The 25,274-nt window shown below is 39.1% G+C and overlaps 1 protein-coding gene across 1 annotated transcript in view; it reads left to right on the forward strand.

Annotated features, from left to right (window-relative positions):
* The window catches only part of Acyp2 (acylphosphatase 2), a 147,959-nt gene that overhangs the window by 3,643 nt on the left and 119,042 nt on the right, over positions 1 to 25,274 (forward strand). The window contains exons 2-3 of the mRNA XM_021176827.3: positions 10,670 to 10,686; positions 12,057 to 12,166. Of these exons, the coding sequence (XP_021032486.1) occupies positions 10,670 to 10,686; positions 12,057 to 12,166 (127 nt within the window). The remainder of the gene's footprint in view (positions 1 to 10,669; positions 10,687 to 12,056; positions 12,167 to 25,274) is intronic.

Below are 25,274 nucleotides of genomic sequence, written 5' to 3' on the forward strand. Positions count from 1 at the left end.
TCTCAAGGGTTTATCTCACTTGAGAAAGTAGTGTCTCCATCCTCAGCAGAAGATGATTTCACAACCTATACCCTTCCTTTGAGTGAGGAAATTAATCCTTCATTGTCTGCTAAATCAGCAGTGACTTTCTTTGGAGGAAATGCCAGGAGAGGCAATACTGGTATTCTTCAAGGCCCACCAATCGTTGCCTCTAGACCTATAACTAGACTTAAGTAGAGCAGGCTCTTAGAGGAGAGGTAGCGAGTATAGTTCATGAAGAGGTATGCTATATTACTAAAGAGCTTAATGAGTTTGCTAATTCATTCAAGCAGAATCTGGTAATGTGTGGAAATGGGTTTTAAGGGTAAAGGATAATGGTAGAGTGAACATAAATCTGGATCAAGCTGAGTTTATTGATATAGTTCCTTAGAGTGGAGGTTTAGGTTGAATATGACTGTTCACACAGTTTTTAAAAATTAACAGAAGTTAGTTTGAATGATTGGCTAAAGCATTTGTTAAAAAAATGTTCTACTGAAAAGGAGTTAGACATGCCTGGTAGCCTTTGACTTAGTGTTAATGAAGGGGGATTTTTAGGCTCAGAGAATTGCAATGCTAGTAGCACACTGTTTCTAACCTAGAGACATAACAGTAAGGCGGAAACAACATGTGTCACCCTCTTTGTTTAGGATTGGAAATGCTGCTGCTCAGTTGGATGAATTAAATGCAATGGGTTTAATTAGGCCCCAAGGCAGTAGGGACCAAGTGGCAGCACTGAATTATCAAAGGCAAGGTTATCTTGGTTACTGTAATGGGAAGCCTATACAAAGCAATGTCTGTAATGACCTACTCTGTAATAGTACAAGCAAAGTGAATTTTATGGGAGTATGACTTATATGGATGGACCTTTGGTACTGGCTAATCAATTATGGTGTTTCCAGACATGAAAGAGAGAAGAAACCTACTGAATTTTTGTTTATCTCTATATGTGGAAAAATTCTCAAAGAAGAAAGAAAAGGGTTACTTCGGATTGTGGCAAAAGGTAGTCAATTTCCAGAGTAAGCCAGTTTGCAGACTGAGGGCCCTTTGAATAAAGAGACAGCCAGGTTTCTCTGAGGAAGGACCTTCATAAAACACTGAAAATTTTATTGTTAGGCTTTCTCCAGTCCTTTCTCAAAAGAACCTGTGGAGTAACTGTATACTGGGGGAAAGGAAACAATCAGACTTTCTGGAGTCTCTTATGTACTTGTTCTGAATTGACACTGTTTCTGGGAGGTCTCAAAAAACATGTGGCCCTTCAGTTAAAGTAGAGGGTTATGGGGGCCAGGTGATTAATGAAGTTTTGGCTAAAGTCTGACTCACAGTAGGTTCAGTGGGTCCTGGAACTCATCCTGTGGTCTTTTTCCCAGTTCCAGAATGTCTAATTGGGATAGAAATACTTAGAAGTTGGCAGAATTCTCACATTGAATCCCTGACTTATGGGGTAAAGGCTACTATAGTTGGGAAGGCTAAATGGAAGCCTTTAGAGTTGCTTCTGTAAAAGAAAAGAGTGAGTCAAAAATAGTATCACATCACAGGAGGAACTGTAGAAATTAGTGCCACCATCACGGAAGGACTTGAAAGATCCAGGGGTGTGAATTTTCACATCTATCTTTAGCTTTCCTATCTGGCCAGTGCAGAAGACAGATGGATTGTGGAGAATGGCAGTTAACTATTGAAAAAATCAGTCAAGTAGTGTCTAGAATTGTAGCTGCTATGCCAGATGTGTTGTCCTTATTTAAGTAAATTAACACATCTGGTACATGGTATATAGCTATTGATCTAGCAAATACTTTTTTCTTGGAACTTGTCCACAAGGACCACCAGAAGTAATTTGCTTTCTGTTGGCAAGGCCAGCAGTACACCTTTACAATTTTATCTCAAGGATATATTATCTCTTCAGCCCTGTGTTATAACTTAATTAGAAGGTATCTTGATCATCAATCTTTTCCACAAAATATAACCTTGTGCATTATATTGATGACATTATGCTGATTGGATCAAGTAAGCATAATCAACTTTGGACTCATTGGTAATGCACATGGGTGTCAGAAAATTGGAAATAAATACAAGCAAAATTCAAGGACCTTCTACCTCAATGAGTTTCTTAGGAGTCCATTGGTGTGGGGCATGCGGAGATATTTCTTCTAAAGATAAATTATTGCACCTGGTCTCTCCCAGAACCAAGAAAGAAGCACAATGTTTGGATTCTGGAAGCAGCACATTCCTCTCTTAGGTATGTTCCTCTGGCCCATTTATCACGTGACTCAGAAAGCTTTTAGCTTTGTATGGAGCCTGGAACAAGAGAAGGTTCTTCATCAGGTCCAAGCTGCTGTGCAGGCAGCTCTACTACTTGGAGCATATGATCAAGCAGGCTCAATGATACTTAGGTGTCAGTGGCATATAGGGATGTTATTTGAAGCTTTTGGCAGGCCCCTATAAGTGAATCACAGAAGAGACCTTTGGGATTTTTGAGCAAAGCTCCATGTGCACTATCTGCAGACAACTATTCTCTCTCTTTGAAAAACAGCTCTTGACCTGCTGTTGGTTATTAATGGAAACTGAATGTTTATAATGGGCCACCAAGTTCCCATGCAGCCTGAGCTGTCCATCATGAGTTAATGTTATCTGAGTGATCAAGTTATTAAGTAGGACATGCAAGGAACAGACTGTTATCAAATGGAAGTAGTATATATCAGACCTGAGCAGTTCCTGAAGGCATAAGCAAGTTATGTGGAGAAGCTGCCGAAATGCCTAGGATTTCTATTCTTATTACAATGCTGACTGTTATCAAACATGCACCTCTAGCCTCATGGGTTTGCCCTATGTTTTGTTGACTGAGGAAGAGAAGACAAGGGTCTAATTTGTGATAGGTCTGCATGTTATGCAGACACCACCTAGAACTGGACAGCTGCAACATTACAATCCCATTCTGAGGCAACCCTGAAAGACACTGATCAAGGGAAATCTTTCCAGTTGGCAGAACATCAGGCAGTACACATCATACATTTTGTTTGGAATAAGAAATGGCTAGATATGCATTTTTTTCTGATTAATAGACTGTAGTGGATTGACTGGCTGACTGGTTAGGACTTGGAAAGAACATGATTGGAATATTGGTGAGAAAGGCATCTAGCAAAGAAGTATATGGGTAGATCTCACCAACCAGGTGGTGGATGTGAAGAGACTTGTGAACAATGTAATTGTTTATCAAAAAGTGACTTCTACTGAGGAGGAGTTTAGTAATCAAGTAGATAGGATAACAAAGGGTAGACCCCCTCAGACATGATGGTATGGGTCATTCTTCCCAGAAAAGAGCCAAGATCTGCTGAGGTATTTGCTGAGTTCTAGGGAAATACAGAAAGGGTAGTAGAGAAAGGTAGTTATAAATACCAGCTGAGGCCACGTGACCATTTGCAGAAACATGGATTTAATTGTCATGAGTGTTTCTATCATATGTTGTTAAGATTGCATTTGTACAGATCTTTGTGTTTTCTTTCCTCAACTTCTTTATCATGTGATATATCATTAATTAAGAGAATATCAAAGATTATCATATTTAAGGTTGAGAATGTCTTAGTTAAGATTTATTGCTGTGAGGGGACAACATAACCAAGGCAATTCTTTTTTATTTATTTTTTATTCACTTTGCATCTTAATCGCTGCCACTCTACCCAGTACCCTTCTCCCACAGGTCTTCCTCCCTCCCCCTCCTCTTCTTTTCCCCCAACCTTGCCCCAGGTATCCTCCTCACCCTGTCACATCAAGTCTCTTCAAGACCACTCTTAATCAGGAAAACATTTAATTGGGCCTGGCTTACAGTTTCAGAGGTTTAGGTCATAATCATCATGGCAGTAAGCATGGCAGCAGCAAGCATGGCAGCAGGAAGCAGGGCGGGCAGACACGGTGCTGGAGAAGGTGAAAGTCTACATCTGATCCAAAAACAGCCAGGAGAAGACTGGATGTGTTTCACATTGGGCATAATTTGAACATTTTAGACAACAAAGCTCCACCTCTACAGTGACACACTTCCTCTAATAAGGCCACATCCCTTAATAGTCCCACTCCCTATTAGCCAAACATTGAAACACATGAATCTATCGGAGTGAACCCTTTTCAAATCACCACAGAGATGTTAAAAGAATGTCCCTGAAAGTATTTTGCCACCTATTCTAAAATGTATAATACATTTGTAGTTGTATGAGCAATAATTATAGCATATTAGGTATAATTATGACCTTAGTAAATATATAATGCATTTGCAATTGTACATGGGATAGTTATATCATATTTAGACATAATTATGACCTGGCTATTTTTTCATTTGTAAGTTAATTATGACATAAGATGATATGATTGTGTGTCAAGGGTGAACTTGTGATGGCTACTTTTGGTTGTCAACTTGAGTACATCTGGAACCATGACTAATACATGCCACAATAAGTCACTGAAATACAGTATATAAAATATGAGGATGGAGGTAAAGCCCAGATGAAAGTATTTGGTTCTGTTCACTCCATGATATTCATGTAGGGGACTTAGGGAAGTTACTTCCATTTTAAAAAAGATTTACTCTAATCTTTAAATAATTAAAATGTGTATCTTTATTTTAGAGGATGTATATGCATGTATGTATATGAGTGTGTGCATGTGAGCATGGATAACAGAGGCCAAAGAGGTCAATGGACTACCTAGCACTGGTGTTATAGGCATTTGTGAGATAGTGGACTTGGCTGCTAGAATCCGAACTCAGGTTTATTAGACAAATAGTACATTTGTACACTTTACCACTATATCATTTCTTCAGCACAGAGAATTAGTTTCTTGCTTTCTACCTTGTGGGTCCTGGGGATTGAACTCAATAATCAGTCTTAAAGAAGTCTTTTCCTGTGAACCACCTTGCCAGCACTTACCTGACAGTTTTGACATGAGAAGACTAGGTTTTGGATTTGAGGAAAAAAGACTGCAGAGGTAATGTCCCACTTCCATTGTGTGTGAGAGGTGTCATGGAAACTCATCACAGTTCATGGTGACCTTGATCTCAGGAAATAGTATTTGATAGTTTCTCTACTGGAAAGTTACTTTTAACAGTTTCTCCTTTAAGGACACTTCAGACTGGTCAAAGGAAAAAATCTACCAGGATGAACTCTTAATTCTGAGCATCTACACTCCAAATGCCATGGCACCCACATTTATAAAAGAAACTTTATTAAAGCTCAAAGCACACATCGCACCTCACACAATAATAGTGAGAGACTTTAACACCCCACTATCAGCAATGGACAGATCATGGAAACATAAACTAAAGAGAGGCACAATGAAACTAACAGAAGTTATGAACCAAATGGATCTAACATATATTTATAGAACATATCATTCTAAAGCAAAAGAATATAAGTTCTTCTTAGTACCTCATGGCATCTTCTCCAAAATTGACCATATAATTGGTCACAAAACAGGTCCTAACAGATACTAGAAGATTGAAGTAATCCCATGCACCCTATCAGATCACCACGGACTAAGGCTGGTCTTAAATTCCAACAAAAATGGAAGACATGCATACACATGGAAGCTGAACACACTCTACTCAATTCTACTTGGTCAAGGAAGAAATAAAGAGAAAATCAACAAATAAATAAACCCTTAGCCAGATTAACCAGAGGACACAGAGACAGTATCCAAATTAATAAAGTCAGAGCTGGGTGTGGTGGCGCACGCCTTTAATCCCAGCACTTGGGAGGCAGAGGCAGGCAGATTTCTGAGTTCGAGGACAGTCTGGTCTACAAAGCGAGTCCCAGGTTAGCCAGGGCTATACATAGAAACACTGTCTCAAAAAACCAAAATAAATAATAAATTTAAAAAAATAAATAAAGTCACAAGTGAAAAGGGAGGAATAACAATGGAAACTGTGGAAATCCAAAAAAATCATCAGATCCTACTACAAAAGTTTATACTCAACTAAATTGGAAAATCTGAACGAGATGGACAATTTTCTAGACACATACCAGGTACCAAAGTTAAAACAGGATCAGATAAACAATTTAAACAGTCCCATAACCCCTAAAGAAATAGAAGCAGTCGCTAACGGTCTCCAAAACAAACAAACAAACAAACAAACAAACAAACAAACAAACCCCTCAGGACCAGATGGGTTTAGTGGAAAATTCTATCAGACCTTTAAAGAAGACCTAATACCAATAGTCTTCAAACTATTCCAAAACATAGAAACAGAAGGAACTCTACCCAATTCTTTCTATGAAGCCACAGCTATGCTTATACCTAAACCACATAAAGACCCAACAAAGAAAGAGAACTTCAGACCATTCTCCCTTATGAAATTGATGCAAAAATACTCAATAAAATTTTTGCCAACTGAATCCAAGAACACATCATAATGATCACTGACCATGATCAAGTAGGCTTTATCCCAGGCAGGGATGCAGGGATGGTTTTATTTCCATTTTTAGATCTTGGATGGTTTTGTTCAATTGTTCCACCTGTTTGGTTGTGTTTTCCTCTAATTCTTTAAGGGATTTTTGTGTTTCCTCTTTAAAGGTTTCTACCTGTTTACCTGTGTTCTCCTGTATTTCTTTAAGGGAGTTATTTATGTCCTTCTTAAAGTCCTCTGTCAGCATCATGAGATGTGATTTTTAAATCAGATATTTGTTTTTCTGGTGTGTTGGGGTATCCAGGGTTCGTTGTTGTTGGAGAACTGGGTTCAGATGATGCCAAGTAGCCTTGGTTTCTGTTGGTAAGGTTCTTGTGCTTGCCTCTTGCCATCTGGTTATCTCTGATGTTAGCTGGTCTTGCTGTCTCTGACTGTGGCTTGTCCCTCATGCAAGCCTGTGTGTCAGTACTCTTGGGAGACCAAATCTCTCTGGGAGGAATTTGGGTATGGATGTCTGTAGCACAGGGTCAGCTCTGGGGTGCAGATGGAAACAGGAAAGATTCTGTCCCTGGCTGTTCCTCCATTCCTGTGTCCTGATGGCTCTGGGAAGGTACCTCTTGGGGCAGGAATTTGAGAAGAAGTGGTGGTCTTACCTGTGCTCACAGGTGTGTGAGCACTCCTGGGAGACCAGCTCTCTCCTGGAGGTATTTAGGTATGGAGAGCTGTGGCACAGGATCAGTTCTGGGCACCGTAGCACAGGATCAGCTCCGGTGCAGACATAACATGTTTCCTGATGGCATTTTCATATGTGTCTCATTTTGTTTGTGTGGAGAAGTTGATGTCAGGTGTCTTCCTCTATTAACTTCGCTGTTATTTTTTTGATTGTAAGCCTAGCCTTTAATGGCTGAGTCACCTCTCCAGCCCCTGTCTTTTTTTTTTTTAAAGGATTTGTTTATTTATATGTGTGAATGTATTGCACATGTGTGTTTGTGCACACATGGAGGACCAAAGAAAATATTTGTTTTCTTCTTTGTCATCATCTGTCCTTTGAGGCAATTTTTTCCCCCAAACCCAGGGCTTGCAAGCTCTAGTGACCCTTTTGTCTCTGTTCTTCTTGGAGCTGGGTTTGCAGGTATGAATAGGATACATGCTTTTACATGGGTGTTGAGGATCCAAACTCTGGTCTTCTTGCTTGTCTAGCAAACATTTTACTGACTGAGACATATTCTCAGCCCCTGTTTGCCTGATAAGCCTTCATTTGTCTTTGTTGTTCATAAATACTGAAAAGATGTTGCTCGTTTTAAGGGCAAGAAGTGACATGGTTTCCCTTTCTAGGGTAGTACATATTAAGGGTGGAGGGAACAGCCTGAGCTGCCAGGTCATCTGGACAGCTCCAACTCCAGGTCATGATAGGGTATAGGAGATTAGGGTTTGCCATCCATCATCCAAAGCTTCTTGTATGTTACTGATTTGCAAGCTAGTGAGACAGACTTGACAAGTAAGCATATCATTTCTCATCCATACCAACTGAACCACCCTGATAAAAAGCCATCACTAGGGCCTAAACCCAGGGCCTTGTTCATGATAGCCAAATGCTTTACTGCTAGACTCCATACCTGTCCTGGAATGTGACTCGACCTGAAGTGGAAACTCTTTGCAAGCCTCCCACAAACCTGCCTCCCAGCTACTGGCTGCGTGTTTTACTATGTAACAGTGGATTCCCTGGATTCTAGGCACGGAGTTCTCTTAGTCTGAAGAGCTATCTTTATGTAAACTCCCTTGGTTTGTAGACTCTGACTTACATAAGAAAGAGATCATGTCATTTTTAAAGTCTTTTCATGATGAAAAGAACCTGGGGTCCTGCGCATGTTAGGACTGTGCTCTGTCCCTGACCAAACCCCAGCCCTCCAAGTTTTTTTTTTTTTAATTTCAGCTGCTCTTGGCCTTTCCTTCCACAGTGTTCATACACAGGGTTGTTGAGGTTGAGCAGCTCAGAGGAATATGTTCAACACAGCCTGGAGCTGTCTGGCTGTGTACTTGGTAAGCACTTACTGTATTCTGAGGCACCTGGCTTGTGCTGTGGAACAACAGCATGACTTTCTGCTGTTTCCTTGTATATCCACCGGCTGGCATCTTTCCCTTCATGGATAATAGATTGCCTTCTGGCTCTTCTTCTCATCAATTCTTCACACACATCATTCCTCCACACTCTACGTGTATTTTAAAAATATTTTTATAGTCTCAGAAAATTCCACTGGTGACATAACACTGCCTTCATTCCCTTACTGCTCTTTTTGCTCCATTTATTTGATTGTACAGTCTACTGCCATTAGGATGTATAAAACACCTTTCTGAGCTTTCACAGGATCCTACTTAGGGTCTGCTTCCGTGTACAAGCTCCATATTTTCACCTTCTCAGAGGTGTTTTGATCTGTTCTTGGTGACTTCCCAATCAAAAATTTTCCTAATTGTTTTCCACCAAGGCATATTTTTCCTTTTTTTTACATTCAGTTTCTTTTGGTATGTGTGAGGTCATAGAATCACCAGCACAGTTCAGAGAATAGCTCCATGACCCCAGAAAATTCCCTTGAACCTCTTGTTAGCACTCTTTTCCCTTCCAGGCCTTAGCAACAGTCTATTTTCAGCCTTTGCAGCTTTGCCTTTCCAGAATGTAATTATACATTATGTGTAAATTTGGCTTCTTTTGCTTAGCATATTGTATTTGGTTGTTGTGTTCTTGAATAGTATTCTATTGTGTGGATCTACTGTGGTGGTAGTGGTGATGGTGGTGGTAGTGGTGGTGTGTGTGTGTTATGTGTTTGGTGTGTTTGATAGGGTTTTTTTGTTTTGTTTTGTTTTTACCTGTAGCTCAGGCTGGTATTTAAAAAAATATTTACATTTACTTATTTTGTGTATGTCTGTGAGTATACATGCCATGGTACATATATGGAGATCCTATCTAGGATAATTGATCAATTATTTTCATATTTGCAGTTTGAGGGGATGACCTAAGATCTGTTGTTTAGGATCATCATAATTTCTAGGCTTTCTGTGGTGGATCCAAGTCTTCAGAATAATTAGGAACCATCTAGCATCTTGTTCCATTCCCATGAAAAACTCCGTACTCCATGTATCACTGTTTGGTTGTAGATATAAAACATGAGATATGAAATTGCTAGTATTCCTTTTGTGGATGGGTGTCTGGATCTATATACAAGTGCAGCTATGCCACTGAAGATGGAACCCAGTTCCTCAAGCATGCTATACTAGTGCCTTGCCACTAAGCCAAATCCCCAAACCACAAATGGAACAGCTTTGTCTGCCACAGTCTAAAAAGAGAAAATATAACTAACATGAACAATACCAATCAACCACGTGATCCACAGTATTCATGTAATATCAGCTACACCAAAGAGCCTACAGGGGTCATTTTCATCTGCATTAATTTCCCTTAATGATGAGGTTCTGGGAACCCAGCTGAGGTCAAACACATTTCATTTCCTGATGCTGACTATAACTAGAAACAATGTAAGCTATTTAAACTTGAATTAGTTCTTCTATTTAAAAAAAAAGAAATTCTAAAAACTGGGGAAAAGTAAATTTTATAACACCTACTCTATCTCAACTGTTCATTAGCTCATTAATTAATTCAGTTTTGTGGAATTGGGGACTGTCTAGGACTGTTCACATGCTGGGAAAATGCATGCATGGATGACCTTTTCTCTGCTCTTATCTTTATTATCTTGAGACAAAATTGCCCAGGTTGGCCTTGAACTCTCTGTGTTGCCTAGACTGGACTTAAACTTGTTATCCTTCAGCCTCTCAAGTAGCCAGGATTATAAGCCTATACCACCAGATGAACTGTGTTTTTAATAAACATTTTAGAATATGATGAAAGTATAATTCAGCATCTCATTACATACTTTGCTTTCAAATATTTTTCCAAAAAAACTTTATATATATATAGTTATAGTTATTATATATATAGTTATACACACACACACACACACATATATATAAATTTTTTTTGAGACAGGGTTTCTCTGTGTAGCCCTGGCTGTCCTGGAACTCCCTCTGTAGACCAGGCCTGCCTCTGCCTCCTGAGAGTGCTGGGATTAATTTTTAAGAAGACCCATTGAGTACATTCAGATACTGACTGTTTCATTCATTTTGCTACTTAGCCTTTAATTGAGTCAAATTATGGCAGAAAATGCATAGTTTGTTAGAGGCAAACAAGCTGACATTTCTTTTTGTCCTTTCATACAGGTGTTTGCTTCAGAATGGTAAGTGAAATCTGTCTCTTATTTTTCTACCTTATTTTTGCTAGTGATTTTAATCACAGAGCCGTCTTCTTCCCAGTCCTAACCTACTTTTTGTATCATGTCCTTGATGACTGACATACATTTTGAAATTACTGATTGTGATTAAAAGTGCCTTTAAAGTTTTATTACAGCCGTCCTGTGTTTTAGCTAGCATTTTCTATGAATTTCAAAAGTATTCTGGCAAGTGGTTCTAACTAGGCATTTGTGTAAGTGTACTAGATAAAATTATGGTTCTCTCCTGTGTTCTAGATAGAAACCTTCTTGGGCCAGGGGTACATCTCTTACTGTAAAGTCAGGGGTGCTAGTGTCGCACATCTTAGCAATAACCCTCTCCATACACACTTTTGGTTTTATTTTAAAAGCACCCTTTTCCTAAAAGTTAATTATAAGTTATATTTTATGAAGTTGGCATTGCTGTTTAAATCTCTGGTTGCTAACCCTGAGAGTCCCCCCATGTCCCATCAGTCAAGCCTCTCTGTATTTCAGGATAATCCTGTTAACATTTCATTGTACCCATTTTCATTATTTTCTTGATTTTCAGACTGACACCTGCATTAGTTTAGAGTCAGCTTATCACCATAAACCCCTGACCTTGTGTTAGCCGTTGGTGTTCTTGATGGTTTGATTTTATTATGAAAATTATTTCTATTTTTACTGGAACTTTTGAAATGACTCAGTGTCCATTTCTGCCTGTATGTATTTTATGTTGATCATAAACATATTTTTAAGTCAATGATTGTGAATCTTGGATTCACCAGACTTTGAAGCCCAGATTAGCAATGTAATTCATCATTAATGGATGGGAGGAAAACACAACACATTCACACATTTTATGGATCTGAGAAATGTAATAGAAACTATTTCTGAAACAATTCTCACTATTGATTTATTTTCTCTAATTGCACTGATCTTATAAATAGTGGTATCACTGTAGGTCAGCTACATAACTGCATAGGCTTATTTTATTTTATTTTATTTTATTTTATTTTATTTTATTTTATTTTATATGTATTGGTCCTTTGCCTGCATGTGTGTCTATGTACTACTTGCACACTTGTTGCCCAAAGAGGCCAAAACAGGCATTGGATCTCCTGGAATATGAATTATAGTTGGTTATTAGCAAACTATGTGAGTGTTAGGAATTGAACCCTAGTCCTCTGCAAGAGCAGTCGGTGCTTTTAACCACAGAGCCATCTCTGCAGTCTGTAGACTACATTTTAGAAATTCAATAGATAAATATTACAAGGTTAGCAGTTTCTGAATATGAAAGTTGTGTTATGAGTATAGACTTCTCTTGATGGACTTGAGCTCCTTTGTTTTTCCTGAATCAGTACACAGAAGGAGAAGCTAAGAAACGAGGTCTGGTTGGCTGGGTGAAGAACACAAGCAAAGGCACAGTGACAGGTCAAGTTCAAGGCCCCGAAGAAAAGGTTGATGGCATGTGAGTAGTAAGACCAACGTGTCTACAACATTTATGAAGCTGTTTTCATATTTTGATTTTCATTGGTAACAGTATTAATAATGGTATTCAGTTGTCTTGGATTATAAATAGGTTGGAGTATTTGCAGGCGGGCCATTGTTAGCGTGGCACTTCTTTGTTGGGAATAAACTTTTTCCTCTTGGGCAGGATTCAAGACGAGCTGTTGTATTGCTAACCAATCTGTCATCTCAGGTCTCCCCCAACATGGGGCCCATATTCAGGACCCAAGTATTTATCATTTCAAATGTTAAGACTGAGCACAGTGCCTTTAGATGGTTCTTGAAGTTCTTATCAAATCTTCAAAGCAAAAAGATTGCCATCTCTTTTCTATTGTGCAATATTTACCTAATTGCAGTTTCATTTTTACATAATAGAATTGTTTATTGTTGTTGTAGTGCACGCCCTCGAGGTATAAAGAAGAGCAGAGTTAGCAGTGGGGGTGACAGTCACCCAAGTCACATAATACCATTTTCAAAGGTTTTGACTTTTCAGCTTCATGGTTATCACTTTGCATGAATTATTATATATAGTCTTTGCAACAAACTCTGTGAGTTAGATACTAGTTAGTCACCTGCTCTTCCTGTTTCTTTCCCCTGAATGGAACCTGTCCCAGTGGCCTTCAACAGTTCTTTACTCAAAAATGTTTAAGTGTACATTAAAATTATTTTATGTGTACAGGTGTTTTGCATGAATGTATATCTGTATATCATGCATATTCCTGGTGCCAAATGCTACCATAGGATGGGGTTAGAGCCACTACAACTGGAGTTGTATATGGTTGTGAACCTCCAGGTGGTAACTTCTGAAAGAATGACCAGTCTTTTTAACCACTGAGCCATCTCTCTAGTTTCCTTAAAGTATATATTTGTAATTAATATCTCATTTATTATTACTCACTGGAACTCAGTCACATTGTCGGTAATATGTTCTCATTGGATACCCATTTGATAGTAAGTTTCTAATGACTAAACTCTGCGATTTCTAATTTATTTGTGTATGCTATGTATTTGTATTTATGTATAAAACTATACTGTTCCTTCTCTTTGTGTTCTACTGCTATGAATAGACACCATGACCAAGGTAATTTGTAAATGGAGAAGCATTTAATTGGAGGCTTACGTATAGTTTCAGAGATTTTACCCATTATTGTCATGATAGGGAGAATGGTAGCAGGCAGTCAGGGTGATGTGGTGTTGGACAAGTAGTGAGAGCTACATCCTGAGCTGCAGGCAGAGGATTTAGGGAGCCACTGGGTTTGGGATGAACTTTTGAAACCACAAAGCTCACTCCCAGTGACATGTTTTCTCCAACAAGGCCACACCATCTACACCCTTTAGTCTTCCTTAGTTCTACAGCTGAGGAGTAAACAGGCAAATACATGAGCCTGGGGGGCGGGGTGTCATTCTCATAAACCACCAAAGCCGCTAACCACCCGCTGGAAATGAGTGATCTTACACAATACGTGCATTAACAATTAACCATTCATTAACAGCAGAATTCTCATAAAATATAGAAAATAGGTGAGACATTGTACAAAACTGGTTGTTGCAAGAATGAAAAGATGCTAGATGATCATAAAGTGGTTTAAGAGAAAAAACTACAAGGAGGATGGAAGGAAGCTCACACAAATTATGTTGCATTCCTACTTCTTAGTTAAATGTGGAGTCAACATAAGTAGAATAAGTAGTTAACATAAGTAAAATCATGTACCTGTCTCCTTTCTTTTTAAAACTACACTCTTCATACACTTTGAAAGTACTGAGTGTTAGCAAGCTGGCTTGTAACCTTTTGTTCTGGGTTCCAGTCACACACATTCTCTCTCCCTCTCCCTCCCCCTCCCCCTCCCTCTTCTCTTGTCTGCCTGCCTGCCTTCCTCTTTCTTTCTTTCTTTCTTTCTTTCTTTCTTTCTTTCTTTCTTTCTTTCTTTCTTTCTTTCTTTCTTTCTTTCTTTCTTTCTTTCTTTCTCTCTGTTCCTTACAACCACCCAGACAGACAAATGGACAAAGATACAGACACACTTTGGCACATATACATAATGAATTTTGATCAAGATTTTATTTTAAAAAATAAAGCCACAGTTTTCTATGTCATGTTTTTATCACTCAAGATGCTTTAAAGAAAATCCTTCTGAGTCAAATGTTGTATTCTCAATGTTGGCTTAATAGTGCACATACAGGATTACCTCATTGTTTCAAGTGCTTGCTTTTCTTACTTTCTCTTTGCAGTAGGAGTTTGCTGCCATAAGCCTTTTATTGGTGATTTTGTTTTTATTGGGTGGATTCCCAGGATTGTGATTTGTTGAAGTGTAAAAGTATTCATCAGACTCTGTATTAGTTTCAATTCTGTTGTGATAAAATACTGACAAAAGCAGCTTATAGGAGAAAGAGCTTATTTGGCTTAAAGCTCCAGAGTATATACAGACCACCATGCTGTGGAAAACATGGCAGTAGGAGCCTGAGGACCCATCATTTCAGTAGTCAGAAGTAGAAAGAAAGTAGGAAGTAGGACAAGTTATACAACCTTCATGCCTGCCCCTAGTGATGGGCTTCCTCCATTAAGGCTCCACCTACTTTTTTTTTCCCCATGGAGGACCACTGTTTATTGGCTTCCTCCCCATGGCTTGTTTATTTTGCTTTCTTTCTTTCTTTTTTTCAATTAAACAATTTTTATTAGATATTTTCTTCATTTACATTTCAAATGCTACCCTGAAAGTCCCCTATACCATTCCCCAACCCTGCTCCCAACCCACCCACTCCCACTTCCTGGCCCTGGCATTCCCCTGTACTGGGGCATATAACCTTTGCAAGACCAAGGGGCCTTTCCTCCCAATGATGGCCGACTAGGCCATCTTCTGCTACATATGCAGCTAGAGACACGAGCTCAGGGGGTACTGGTTAGTTCATATTGTTGTTCCTCCTGTAGGGTTACAGACCCCTTCAGCTCCTTGGGTACTTTCTCTAGCTCCTCCATTGGGGGGCCCTGTGTTCCATCCAATAGATGACTATGAGCATCCACTTCTTTGTTTGCCAGGCACTGGCATAGCCTCACAAGAGACAGCTATATCAGGGTCATGTCAGCAAAATCTTGCTGGCATATGCATCGTACTACCGGAGGATCCAGCAATACCTCTCCAAGGCATATACCCAGAAGATGTTCCAACTGGTAATAAGGACACATGCTCCACTATGTTCATAGCAGCATATTATGATAGCCAGAAACTGGAAAGAACCCAGATGTCCCTCAACAGAGGAATGGATACAGAAAATGTGGTACATTTACACAATGGAGTACTACTCAGCTATTAAAAACAGTGAATTTATGAAATTCTTAGGCAAATGAATGGATCTGGAGGATAGCATCCTGAGTGAGCTAAGCCAATCACAAAAGAACTCACATGATATGCACTCACTAATAAGTGGATATTAGCCCAGAAACTTAGAATACCCAAGATACAATTTGCAAAACACATGAAACTCAAGAAGAAGGAAGACCAAAGTGTGGATACTTCATTCCTCCTTAGAATTGGGAACAAAATACCCATAGAAGGAGTTACAGAGACAAAGTTTGGAGCTGAGACTGAAGGAAGGACCATCCAGAGACTGCCCTATCTGGGGATACATACCATAATCAGCCACCAAACGCAGACACTATTGCATATGCCAGCAAGGCTCCACCTCCTAAACATAGCCTAAACCTTACCACCAGCTGAGGACCAATTGTTCAAACACTTGAGCCTATTGTGGCATTCCCCCTTTAAAGCACAATGGACTGCTTTTAGAATTAGATATAGAAATTTGCATTTTCTGTCCTCTTTCTGTTACCAATTGCTATTATTGCTTTATTTTTCCTTTATCTAATTAGCTTTGGAATGGCTATTGTTTTACATTAATTAACACTTTCTTAATTATTAATTAGTTCAAGCAGTATTATTCTGTGGCTACCCAGGTTTATTCTCACATTTTCCCCATTTTCCCATTATTCTCATATTTCAGGTTTTCATTGCTGTGAAGAGACACCAGGCTCATAGCAAGTCTTATAAAAGAAAACATTTAATTAGGGCTAGCTTACAGTTTCAGAGGTTAAGTCCATTATCATCACGGCAGGAAGCATGACAGACTGCAGGAAGGCTTGGAAAGGATCTGACAGTTCTACATCTTGATCTGCAGGTAGCAGGAGACTGTGTGATGCACTGAGAGTAAGTAGCTTGCGCCGGTGTGATGGTATAAAGTTCCCGGGTCTTCGGCGCCACTTATCCCGAGCTTTTGTCCCCGCCGGCAAGAACACACTCAGGACAACCGGAATCTTCTGCAGCAAAGCTTTATTGCTTACTTCTCAGGAAGATCTTGACCCCAGAAAATGGAGTCCGTTATATAGCACTCAGCCATGACGTTTCAGCACCTGATGTGGCGTGACAGCTCTTGATTCGTTGCTCGCTCATCACACCACTATTACACCCCGAGAATGGGCAGTGACTAGGAGTGAGTTCACTCTCGCACTTGCGCACAAGGCTTGTTTACTAGTTTGTCACAGCGGAGGCCAGCGCCATCTTATAATGGTGATTGCTCGCGGCACGCGCACGGCTCTCCACAGCGATTGCTCGCTGCACGCTGCACGCTGCACGGCTTTCCACACATCCCCACAGTGACACACTTCTTTCAAAAAGGCCACACCTATTCCACCAAGGCCACAACTCCTAGTAGCACCACTTCCTATGAGCCAAGCATTCAAACACATGAGTCTAGGGGGCCAAACTTATTCAAACCACCACACCCATCTTTTCCCCATTTTCCCATTGTAGTGCTTTTCTCTTACCAATATTAAGGGGCTCTTGTATACTGCTAAAGATTACAAACCCATAGCATTTGCCTATTAGTTTTGTCTATAATAGTTTTTTTGCACATAAAACATGTTTAAAGCATAGTTGTTTTTAAAATTTATAAGCTCAGATATGCTTTTTTTTTTCTGGTTAAGAAGCATATGTACTGGACTTTTTACCCCCTAGTATTTGATGCTTTATTTATTGTACTTAAACATTTACCCTATTTGGATTTTTTTTAAGATTTATTTATTTATTTTATGTATATGAGTACTGTAGCTGTCTTCAGACACACCAGAAGAGGGCATCAGATCCTGTTACCAATGGTTGTAAGCTACCATGTGGTTGCTGGGAATTGAACTCATGACCTGTGGAAGAGCAGACCTCTTAACTTCTAAGTCATCTCTCCAGCCCCTATCTGGAATTTTTGATAAGGAACCATTTTCTACAAAATGGGTAGCCAGTTGTGCCAGCATCATTTATTAACTAATTGTGCTTTATGCCATTGAGTCAAAATATATTTTTGTCAAATACTTTTCAGCTAAGTTTTTTTCTTTGGATCCTGTTCTACCCCACTTATCTTTAATCACCATACCACGTCATGATTGATTCAGTCACAGCCACTTTGTGGTATTCTTCATTTCACTGTTATTTTTTGAAAAGTTTTAAAATATGATTTATTTGTTCTCATTTTTTTGTGAATGAGTTTTTGTCTCCAGGTATGTCAGTACAACACATGTATGCAGTGCCTTTACAGGCCAGAAGAGGGTATTGGGTCCCTTGGGAACTGGAGTTATAGACTGGTCAGTTGCCCTGTGGATTTTGGAAACCCAACTTGGGTCTTCTCCACGAGCAGCCAGTATTCTTAACTGTTCAGCTGTCACTCCAGTTCCCACTGGTATTTTTGTTTGTTTTGTTTTGTTTTTTTTAAACCTACTTTCTTTTTCTCTTTCTTCCTTTCTTTTTTGATATTTATTTTCTTTTTTATTTTTATTAAAAATAGATTTTTCTTGTATACACTACATTACAACCACGGTTTCCCCTCTCTCCTCTCCACTCAGCTCCCCACATCCCCTCTCCACTCTTCCTCTGTTTCCTTTGTAGAAAAGTGCAAGCCTCCAAGAGATGACAGCCAAACAGGACAAAACAATGATCACGCAGGCAAAAGCTCCCACACTGAAGCTGGACAATACAACCCAATAGCAGGGAAAGTGTCTCAAGAGCAGGCAAAAGAGTCAGAGATACACATGCTCCCACTGCTAGAAGTCCCACAAAGCCATCAAGCTAATGGCTATAATATATGTAGAAGATCTGGTGTAGAGCCCTGTGCTTGTGTTTCTGTTTTTGTGAGCCCATGTGAGCTCTGCTTAGCTGATTAGATGGTCCATGTTCTCAATACCCTCTGACTCCTACAATCTTTCCTCCCTCTCTTTGACAAAATTCCCAGTATCTGGAGGTTGGGACTTGAGGGAGACCTTCAATTTAGACTCTCTCAGCATAATGTCTGACTGTGAGTCTTTGTATCTGCTTCCATCTGCTACTGGAGGAAGACTCTCTGATGATAACTGGGCAAGGCACTAATCTGTGAATCATTTCAGTGTTGTTTTGTTTTTATTCTTAGTTTTACACTAGGTCTCTGGGCTATTCAGTGTTTGGCTGCTGACCAACCAAGCAGCATCAGGCATGGGCTCTCTCATGGCCTCAAGTTAAGCCAACTATTGGTTGGTCACTCCTACAAGTTCTCCTCCATTGCCCTACTACATCTTGCAGGCAGGGCAGATTGTAGGTGGAGGGTTTTGTGGCTAAGTTGGTGTCCTAACCTCTCATTTCATAGCTTACAGAGTACTTTCTCATGCCAAAGAGACTACTAGATCATAAGAGTGAAGACTCTCCTCCCACACCAGCGTGACTTCTGTACACTCAATGACCTGTGTGAATGCTGTCTTCTACATTGGGGCCTTGCTGTCTGTTTTCAGAGAACAGCCTTTTGTCCTGGCATCAACCTGGGTTGTTTAGGGATCTCCATGAAACCTTCCTAGTCAACAACTCAACAAGGGTAGCCCAGTCCCACAACTGGAAACTTTGTCTGGCTACAAAAGTTAGCCAGTTCAGACTCTGTATCCTCTACTATTAGGTGATAGTACGAATACCTAGGGTATTCACTAAGGTCATTCACAGATTCCAGAAAGTTTTCACTACACTAGATCTTCACACCACTCCCCTCCAAATGCCCCCTCCCAATTCCAGTTGTCTCTCCCTGCACTCTCTCTCTCTCTCCATCCTCCTTTCAGCCTGTTTCCTCTTGCTCTCTTTTCTACCTGACCCCAGGTAGCTAGGTGTTGAGGTAGATCAATTCCAAGCTTTCTGAGGAACCACCATATTAATTTTCACAGTGGTTGTACAAGTTTGCTCTCCCACTAGCAGTGGAGTAGCGTTTCTCTTGCTTCATATCCTCACCAGCCTGAGCTGTCACAAGTGTTATTGATCTTAGCTATTCTGACAGGTGTAAGATGGAATATCAAAGTAGTTTTGATTTGCATTTCCCTGATGGTTAAGGATGGTGAACATATCTTTGTTTCTCAGGCATTTGAGATTCCTCTATTGAGAATTTCTGTTTAGATCTGTGCCTTGTTTCAATTGGATTGTTTGGTTTTTTTAATATCTAGTTTCTAGAATTCTTTATGCATGTTGGATATTAGCCCTCTACTGGATGTGGAGTTTGTAAAATTTTCTTCCCACTCTGCACACTTTCTCTTTGTCCAGTTGATGGTGTCATTTGCCTTATGGAAACTTTTCAGTTTCATGAGGACCTGTTTACTAATTGTTGATACCTGCCCATTGTTGTTCTATTCACAAAGTTTTTTCCTGTGCCAGTGAGTTGAAGGCTATTTCCTACTTTCTCTTTTTTTTTTTTTTTTTTTTTTTGGTTTTTCGAGACAGGGTTTCTCTGTGTAGCCCTGGCTGTCCTGGCACTCACTTTGTAGACCAGGCTGGCCTCGAACTCAGAAATCCGCCTGCCTCTGCCTCCCGAGTGCTGGGATTAAAGGCATGCGCCACCACGCCCGGCTCCTACTTTCTCTTTAATCAGGTTCATTGTGTTTTATGTTGGTTGAGCACTTTGATCCACTTAGACTGGAGTTTTGTGCAAGATGATAAATATAGATTTATTTGTGCTTTCTTTGGGTTGCTATCTAGTTTGACTAGTACCATTTGTTGAAGATGCTTTCTCTCTTCTTTTTTTTTCACTTTGTATTTCTGGCTTACTTTTAAAAAATATCAAATATCAGATATAGATGTATGGATTTATATCTGGATGTTCAATTTCATTACATTGATTAATGCGTTTGTTTTTATGCCAATACCATGCAGTTTTGATTACTATTTCTCTGTAGTGCAGCTTAAAATCAGGGACAGTGATACCTCCAGCAGTTCTTTTATTGTTCAAGATTGTTTTAGCTATCCTGGATTTCTTGTTTTTCTGGTGGTGGCTCTTTTTTTTTCTCTCCCATTTGAAATTGAAAATTGTCTTTTCAGGGTCTATAAAGAATTGTGTTGGAGTTTGGACAGGAGGATTGCATTGAATTTGTAGATAGATTTTGGTATGGTGGCCATTATTAATTCATGTTAATCCTACTGATCCATGAGCATGGGAGATCAAAAGATATTATTTAATATCTTTTTAAATTTATTTCTTCAAAGACTTGAAGTTTTTTATCATATAGGTCTTTCATTTGCTTTGTTAGAGTTACCCTAAGATATTTTATATCATTTGAGGCTATTGTTTCTCTGAACTTTTTATTTTTTTCTTTTGCAGCTGGATTGTCATTTGTATATAGAAGGGTTGCTGAATTGTTTTAATTAAATATGTATCCAGCCACTTTGCTGGAGGTATTTATAGGAGTTCCCTGGTATAATTTATGGAGTCACTTATGTTTACTATCATACCATCTCTGAATAATGATACTTTGACTTCTTCCTTTCCAGTTTTGAACTGCTTGATCTCCTTTAGTTGTCTTATTGCTCTAGAACTTCAACTACTGTACTGTATGGAGTGTGTGGACAGTAGATGATGTTTATGGTGTATTTTTGGATTTTGTTTGCAATTATTTTATTGAGTATTTTGGCATCTGTGTTCATAAGGGAAATTGGTCTTTATTTCCTTTCTTTTTGAGCCATTACATAGTTTGGGTATTGGGGTAACTGTCAGGAGCCATAATGGGAAAAGCTAATAACTATCAGGTGATCATCCCGAAGTGGCCTGCCTTGGATTATTATATAATCTGAGACAGGTGAGCCCTCATTAAGCAAGTCAGTGAGGGACTAATTTTAGGAAAGATTCCTGCTATTAATATGCTTTTCCTGTTATTATTAAACATATATAACAATCACTAAGTAGTAGCACACCCCCTTTGAAGTAGATCTCTGCAGATCCACGAAGTTGTACTATCTTGTAGTGATGCTATATAGACAAATAAATGACTTAAATCTTAATGATGATCCTATAAGAATTCCTAAAATTATATCTGTGATTATTAAGCTCTTTTATTAATGGGACTGCTACTAGGTCCTTTTCTGATAGTCAAAGCTGCAATGAGAACTCTGCCAGTCTCTCAAGTGTCACCAGTTAATTGCTCTTAGATGGTAACCAGACTTTCTCCTACTCAGAGCACATTCCAAGAGGGTGTAAAACAATTAACCAAAGATCATAGAAAGGGAACTAATGATTTATTATAGGTGCTAGGACAGAAGATAAAATATTGACTGGGTTTATCTATACAAAACTTCACTAGTAACTTATGGTTTTAAACCTTCAGTGAACCTGTGGAGCTGAGCCGAGTGATGGATGTTTAGCCAGATAATTACTCCTAATGGATATGCATGTAAACATTCGCCATTGTAAACTTCTATTTCAATTTATGATTTGATTTTTTGTGTGAACTTGTGATGAACTTTTTAATATATGATCATGTATTCTGAATGATGTTTTAAGAGCTGAGGACAAAGAGAAGAGTCCGAACTGAGAGGAACGGAGGTGAGAATTGAGCTGAGATAGGAACTGAGTTGAGTAGAAGTTTTTAGACAACATTTTTTTAGATTAGAAGGAGAATGCAGAGTGGAGTAACTTAGGAATTATAGGTAACATAAAATACTAAGAGAGCAATGTGCAGAATGTAGAGGGAAAGAGGAAAAAAGAAGATGTCACAGAGAGCAGAAGGAGCAGGCAGGCTTCTCCTTACCATGGGACAGAACAGGTCCCATGGTAAGGACAAAGCAGGTTTAGTCTTATTAAAAGAAACAAAGCTTTTTTCTTACAAACATGGGTTTAATTCATTTATCATTAAAGAGGAAGAATTTTTTCTTTCTGTATGTAATAAAGATTGGAGCGCAGTTTTTCATCCAGAATGAGTGAGTTCTTTCGGCACCAGTGCTTGGTCTTTTGCTCCATATGCATATGTAAGTATGGATGTGTGTGTGTGTGTGTGTGTGTGTGTGTGTATGTAATTGTGAGAATGTATGTGGGGATTGAATTGAATCTGTAGATTGCTTTCAGACTTGTGATTTCTTTATTGTTTCTATTTCCATTTTTAGATTTTGGATGGTTTTGTTCATTTCCTTTGCCTGTTTGACTATGTTTTCTTTAAGGAAATACTGTAATTCTTTAAGGGATTTTTGTGTTTGTTCTTTAGGGGCTTCTAGCAGTTTACCTGTTCTCTTGTATTTTTTTAAGGGAGTTATTTTTGTCTGTCATAAAGCCCTCTGTCATTGTCATGAGAAGTAATTTTAGATTCAAGTCTTGCTTTTCTGGTGTGATGGTGTATCCAGGACCTGCTATGGTGGAGAGTTGGGTTCTGATGATGCCAAGTAACCTTGCTTTCTGTTGCTTCTTCTTGCCTCCCGCCATCTGATTATCTCAAGTGCTCCCTTCCTTCAATATATCTGATTGGAGCCTGTCCTTCCTGTAATCCTGGTTGTCAGAACTCCTCAGAGTCCACCTGTCTCTGTGATCCTGTGATTCTAGGATCCTGTGATCCTAGATTCTGGGTGTGTCCCTAGATCTTCAGATGGCAAGAGGCAAGCACAAGAACATAAATGTCAAAGTATTAGGAGTCAAGCTGCTTCTGGGACTCTTACATCTATGTGTGACCAAATTCCTATGATCCTGGGATCCCGGGATCCTGGGATCCTGTGATTCAAGCTGTGTTAGCGCTCCTGAAATTTGAGCCTCCTCTGGGTGCTGTGGGACTAGCTGCAGAGTTTGTGCCTAAAAAAACCAGGGAACCTGGAAGGAACCTGAGCCACTGGTCAGGTGGGATTCCTATGTTCCTGGATCCTGCTGGTCACAGTTACTCCTGGTGGTGTTGGAACAGATGTTGTGTCATACTCACCCCTGATACTATGATCTTGGGCTTGCTAAAGCACCTGGGAATTGAGCCTCTTCTGTGTGCTGTGGGACTGGCTGCAGAGTTTGTGCCAAAGTTAAACCAGTGCAGACCAGCCTGTGTATGTTTTCTATGTACCGATCTGAGATAGCTCCTGTGCATGTGTGACCAGCTGGAAACACAAAGCAGTATAGTAAAAAACTGTACACTGCATATGGCGCTCAACATGGGGTAAGAATTTACTAATAATTTAAGTATTCTGGGATGGAATATGTGGGCACACACACAAATGATATAAGTCTAGGAGTGGTGAGAACTGCTTTCTCAGTGAGCAGAACTGAGTCATGTGGTTCCAACGTGCAAAAACTATATAGCAAAGAAACACAGCCCCTGGCAGGGATTTACCCTCCTGGGAAGAGACAATGAGAGACAAACAATAAAGCTACCTACTTCCATCCACCAGATAAATAACAGATAGAGATTTATAAGTCTGATTTGTTTTTAAGGACAGAAGGGAATATACAGATTTTGCCTGAGCCAGTGGGAATTTCTCCCTGAGTTTTAAAAGTAATACAAAGAGCTTAAGATGAGAAGCAGAGAGTCAGACAGTAGAAACAACATTTATTAAACTTCACAGAAGAAAGAAGTTATGTAAAATGTATGAATAAATGATTTAAAGATATATAAATGTCTTGCCAGGACAATTTCTCGGGATATTTGAACATGTGCAACACACGATTTCTGAGATTGTCCACTTAATATGATAAAAATTAAAGCCTATAAATAGGCTTATAAATAAATAAAGAAATTTAATTAAAGTTAAATACAGAGATATGTAAATATTGAGGCTTTTGATCTTTAAAAATATATATTTTGAAAGCAGAATGTAGAGAGCTTAGCCTATCTCAGAAAGTAGAAATGTAGGCCTTGAGAACTGTACAGAGAAAAAAGAGGCATACTACAATATATAACCAGAGAGATATTAACCCCTATAATAGGGAGAATTCAAATTTACACAGATAAATAATTTAGATCTTAATCTCATGAAGGTCAGGGCAGGAGACAATAAAAACACTGTCTCAATGGTTAACATTTGTTTAGATTGGTTTAATTACTTTAGATTGTTTTAAATATCAAAGGGAAAAAAGCTCTATACTTGTATTGACAAGAAAGAACAATAGGCTCTAGACAACTTCCAGAAAGATATAGATCAGATATGACAAGAAAAGGTCACCTAAAGATCTCAAATTTTTTGAGAAATTAAAACAAAACCGATAAATTGATCTGAGAACAGCCCAATAACTGGCGTAGACATAAAAATGTCTCTAGCCAAAACTTCAACTAAATGAGACAATAAATCTTATTGGTTATGGAATCCCTAAGGTTCTTTATGCCCTCCTTCACATGGCATGAGTGAAGATTTATTACATTTGGTTATTGATAAAACTAACTCATAAAAAGACAGTTGTCTTTTACCTGCTTAAACAAGAAACAATGAATTTATGAAATTCGTAGGCAAATGGATGGATCTGGAGTATATTATCCTGAGTGAGGTAACCCAATCACAAAAGAACACACATCATATGCACTCACTGATAAGTGGATATTAGCCCAAAAGCCCAGAAGCCCAGAAGCTCTGAATACCCAAGATAAACCACATGAAACTCAAGAAGGAGGAAGATCATTGTATGGATACTTCTATCCATCTTAGAAGTGGGGAACAAAACACCCATGGAAGGAGTTACAGAGACAAAGTGTGGAGTAGAGACTGAAGAAATGACCATCTAGAGACTGACTTACCTGGGGATTCATCCCATTTACAATCACCAAACCCAGACACTGTTGTGGATGCCAACAAGTGTTTGCTGACAGG

This window comes from Mus caroli, unplaced genomic scaffold (assembly GCF_978045245.1).
Source record: "Mus caroli unplaced genomic scaffold, Mus_caroli_1 scaffold_13, whole genome shotgun sequence".
NCBI classification, from domain to species: domain Eukaryota; kingdom Metazoa; phylum Chordata; class Mammalia; order Rodentia; family Muridae; genus Mus; species Mus caroli.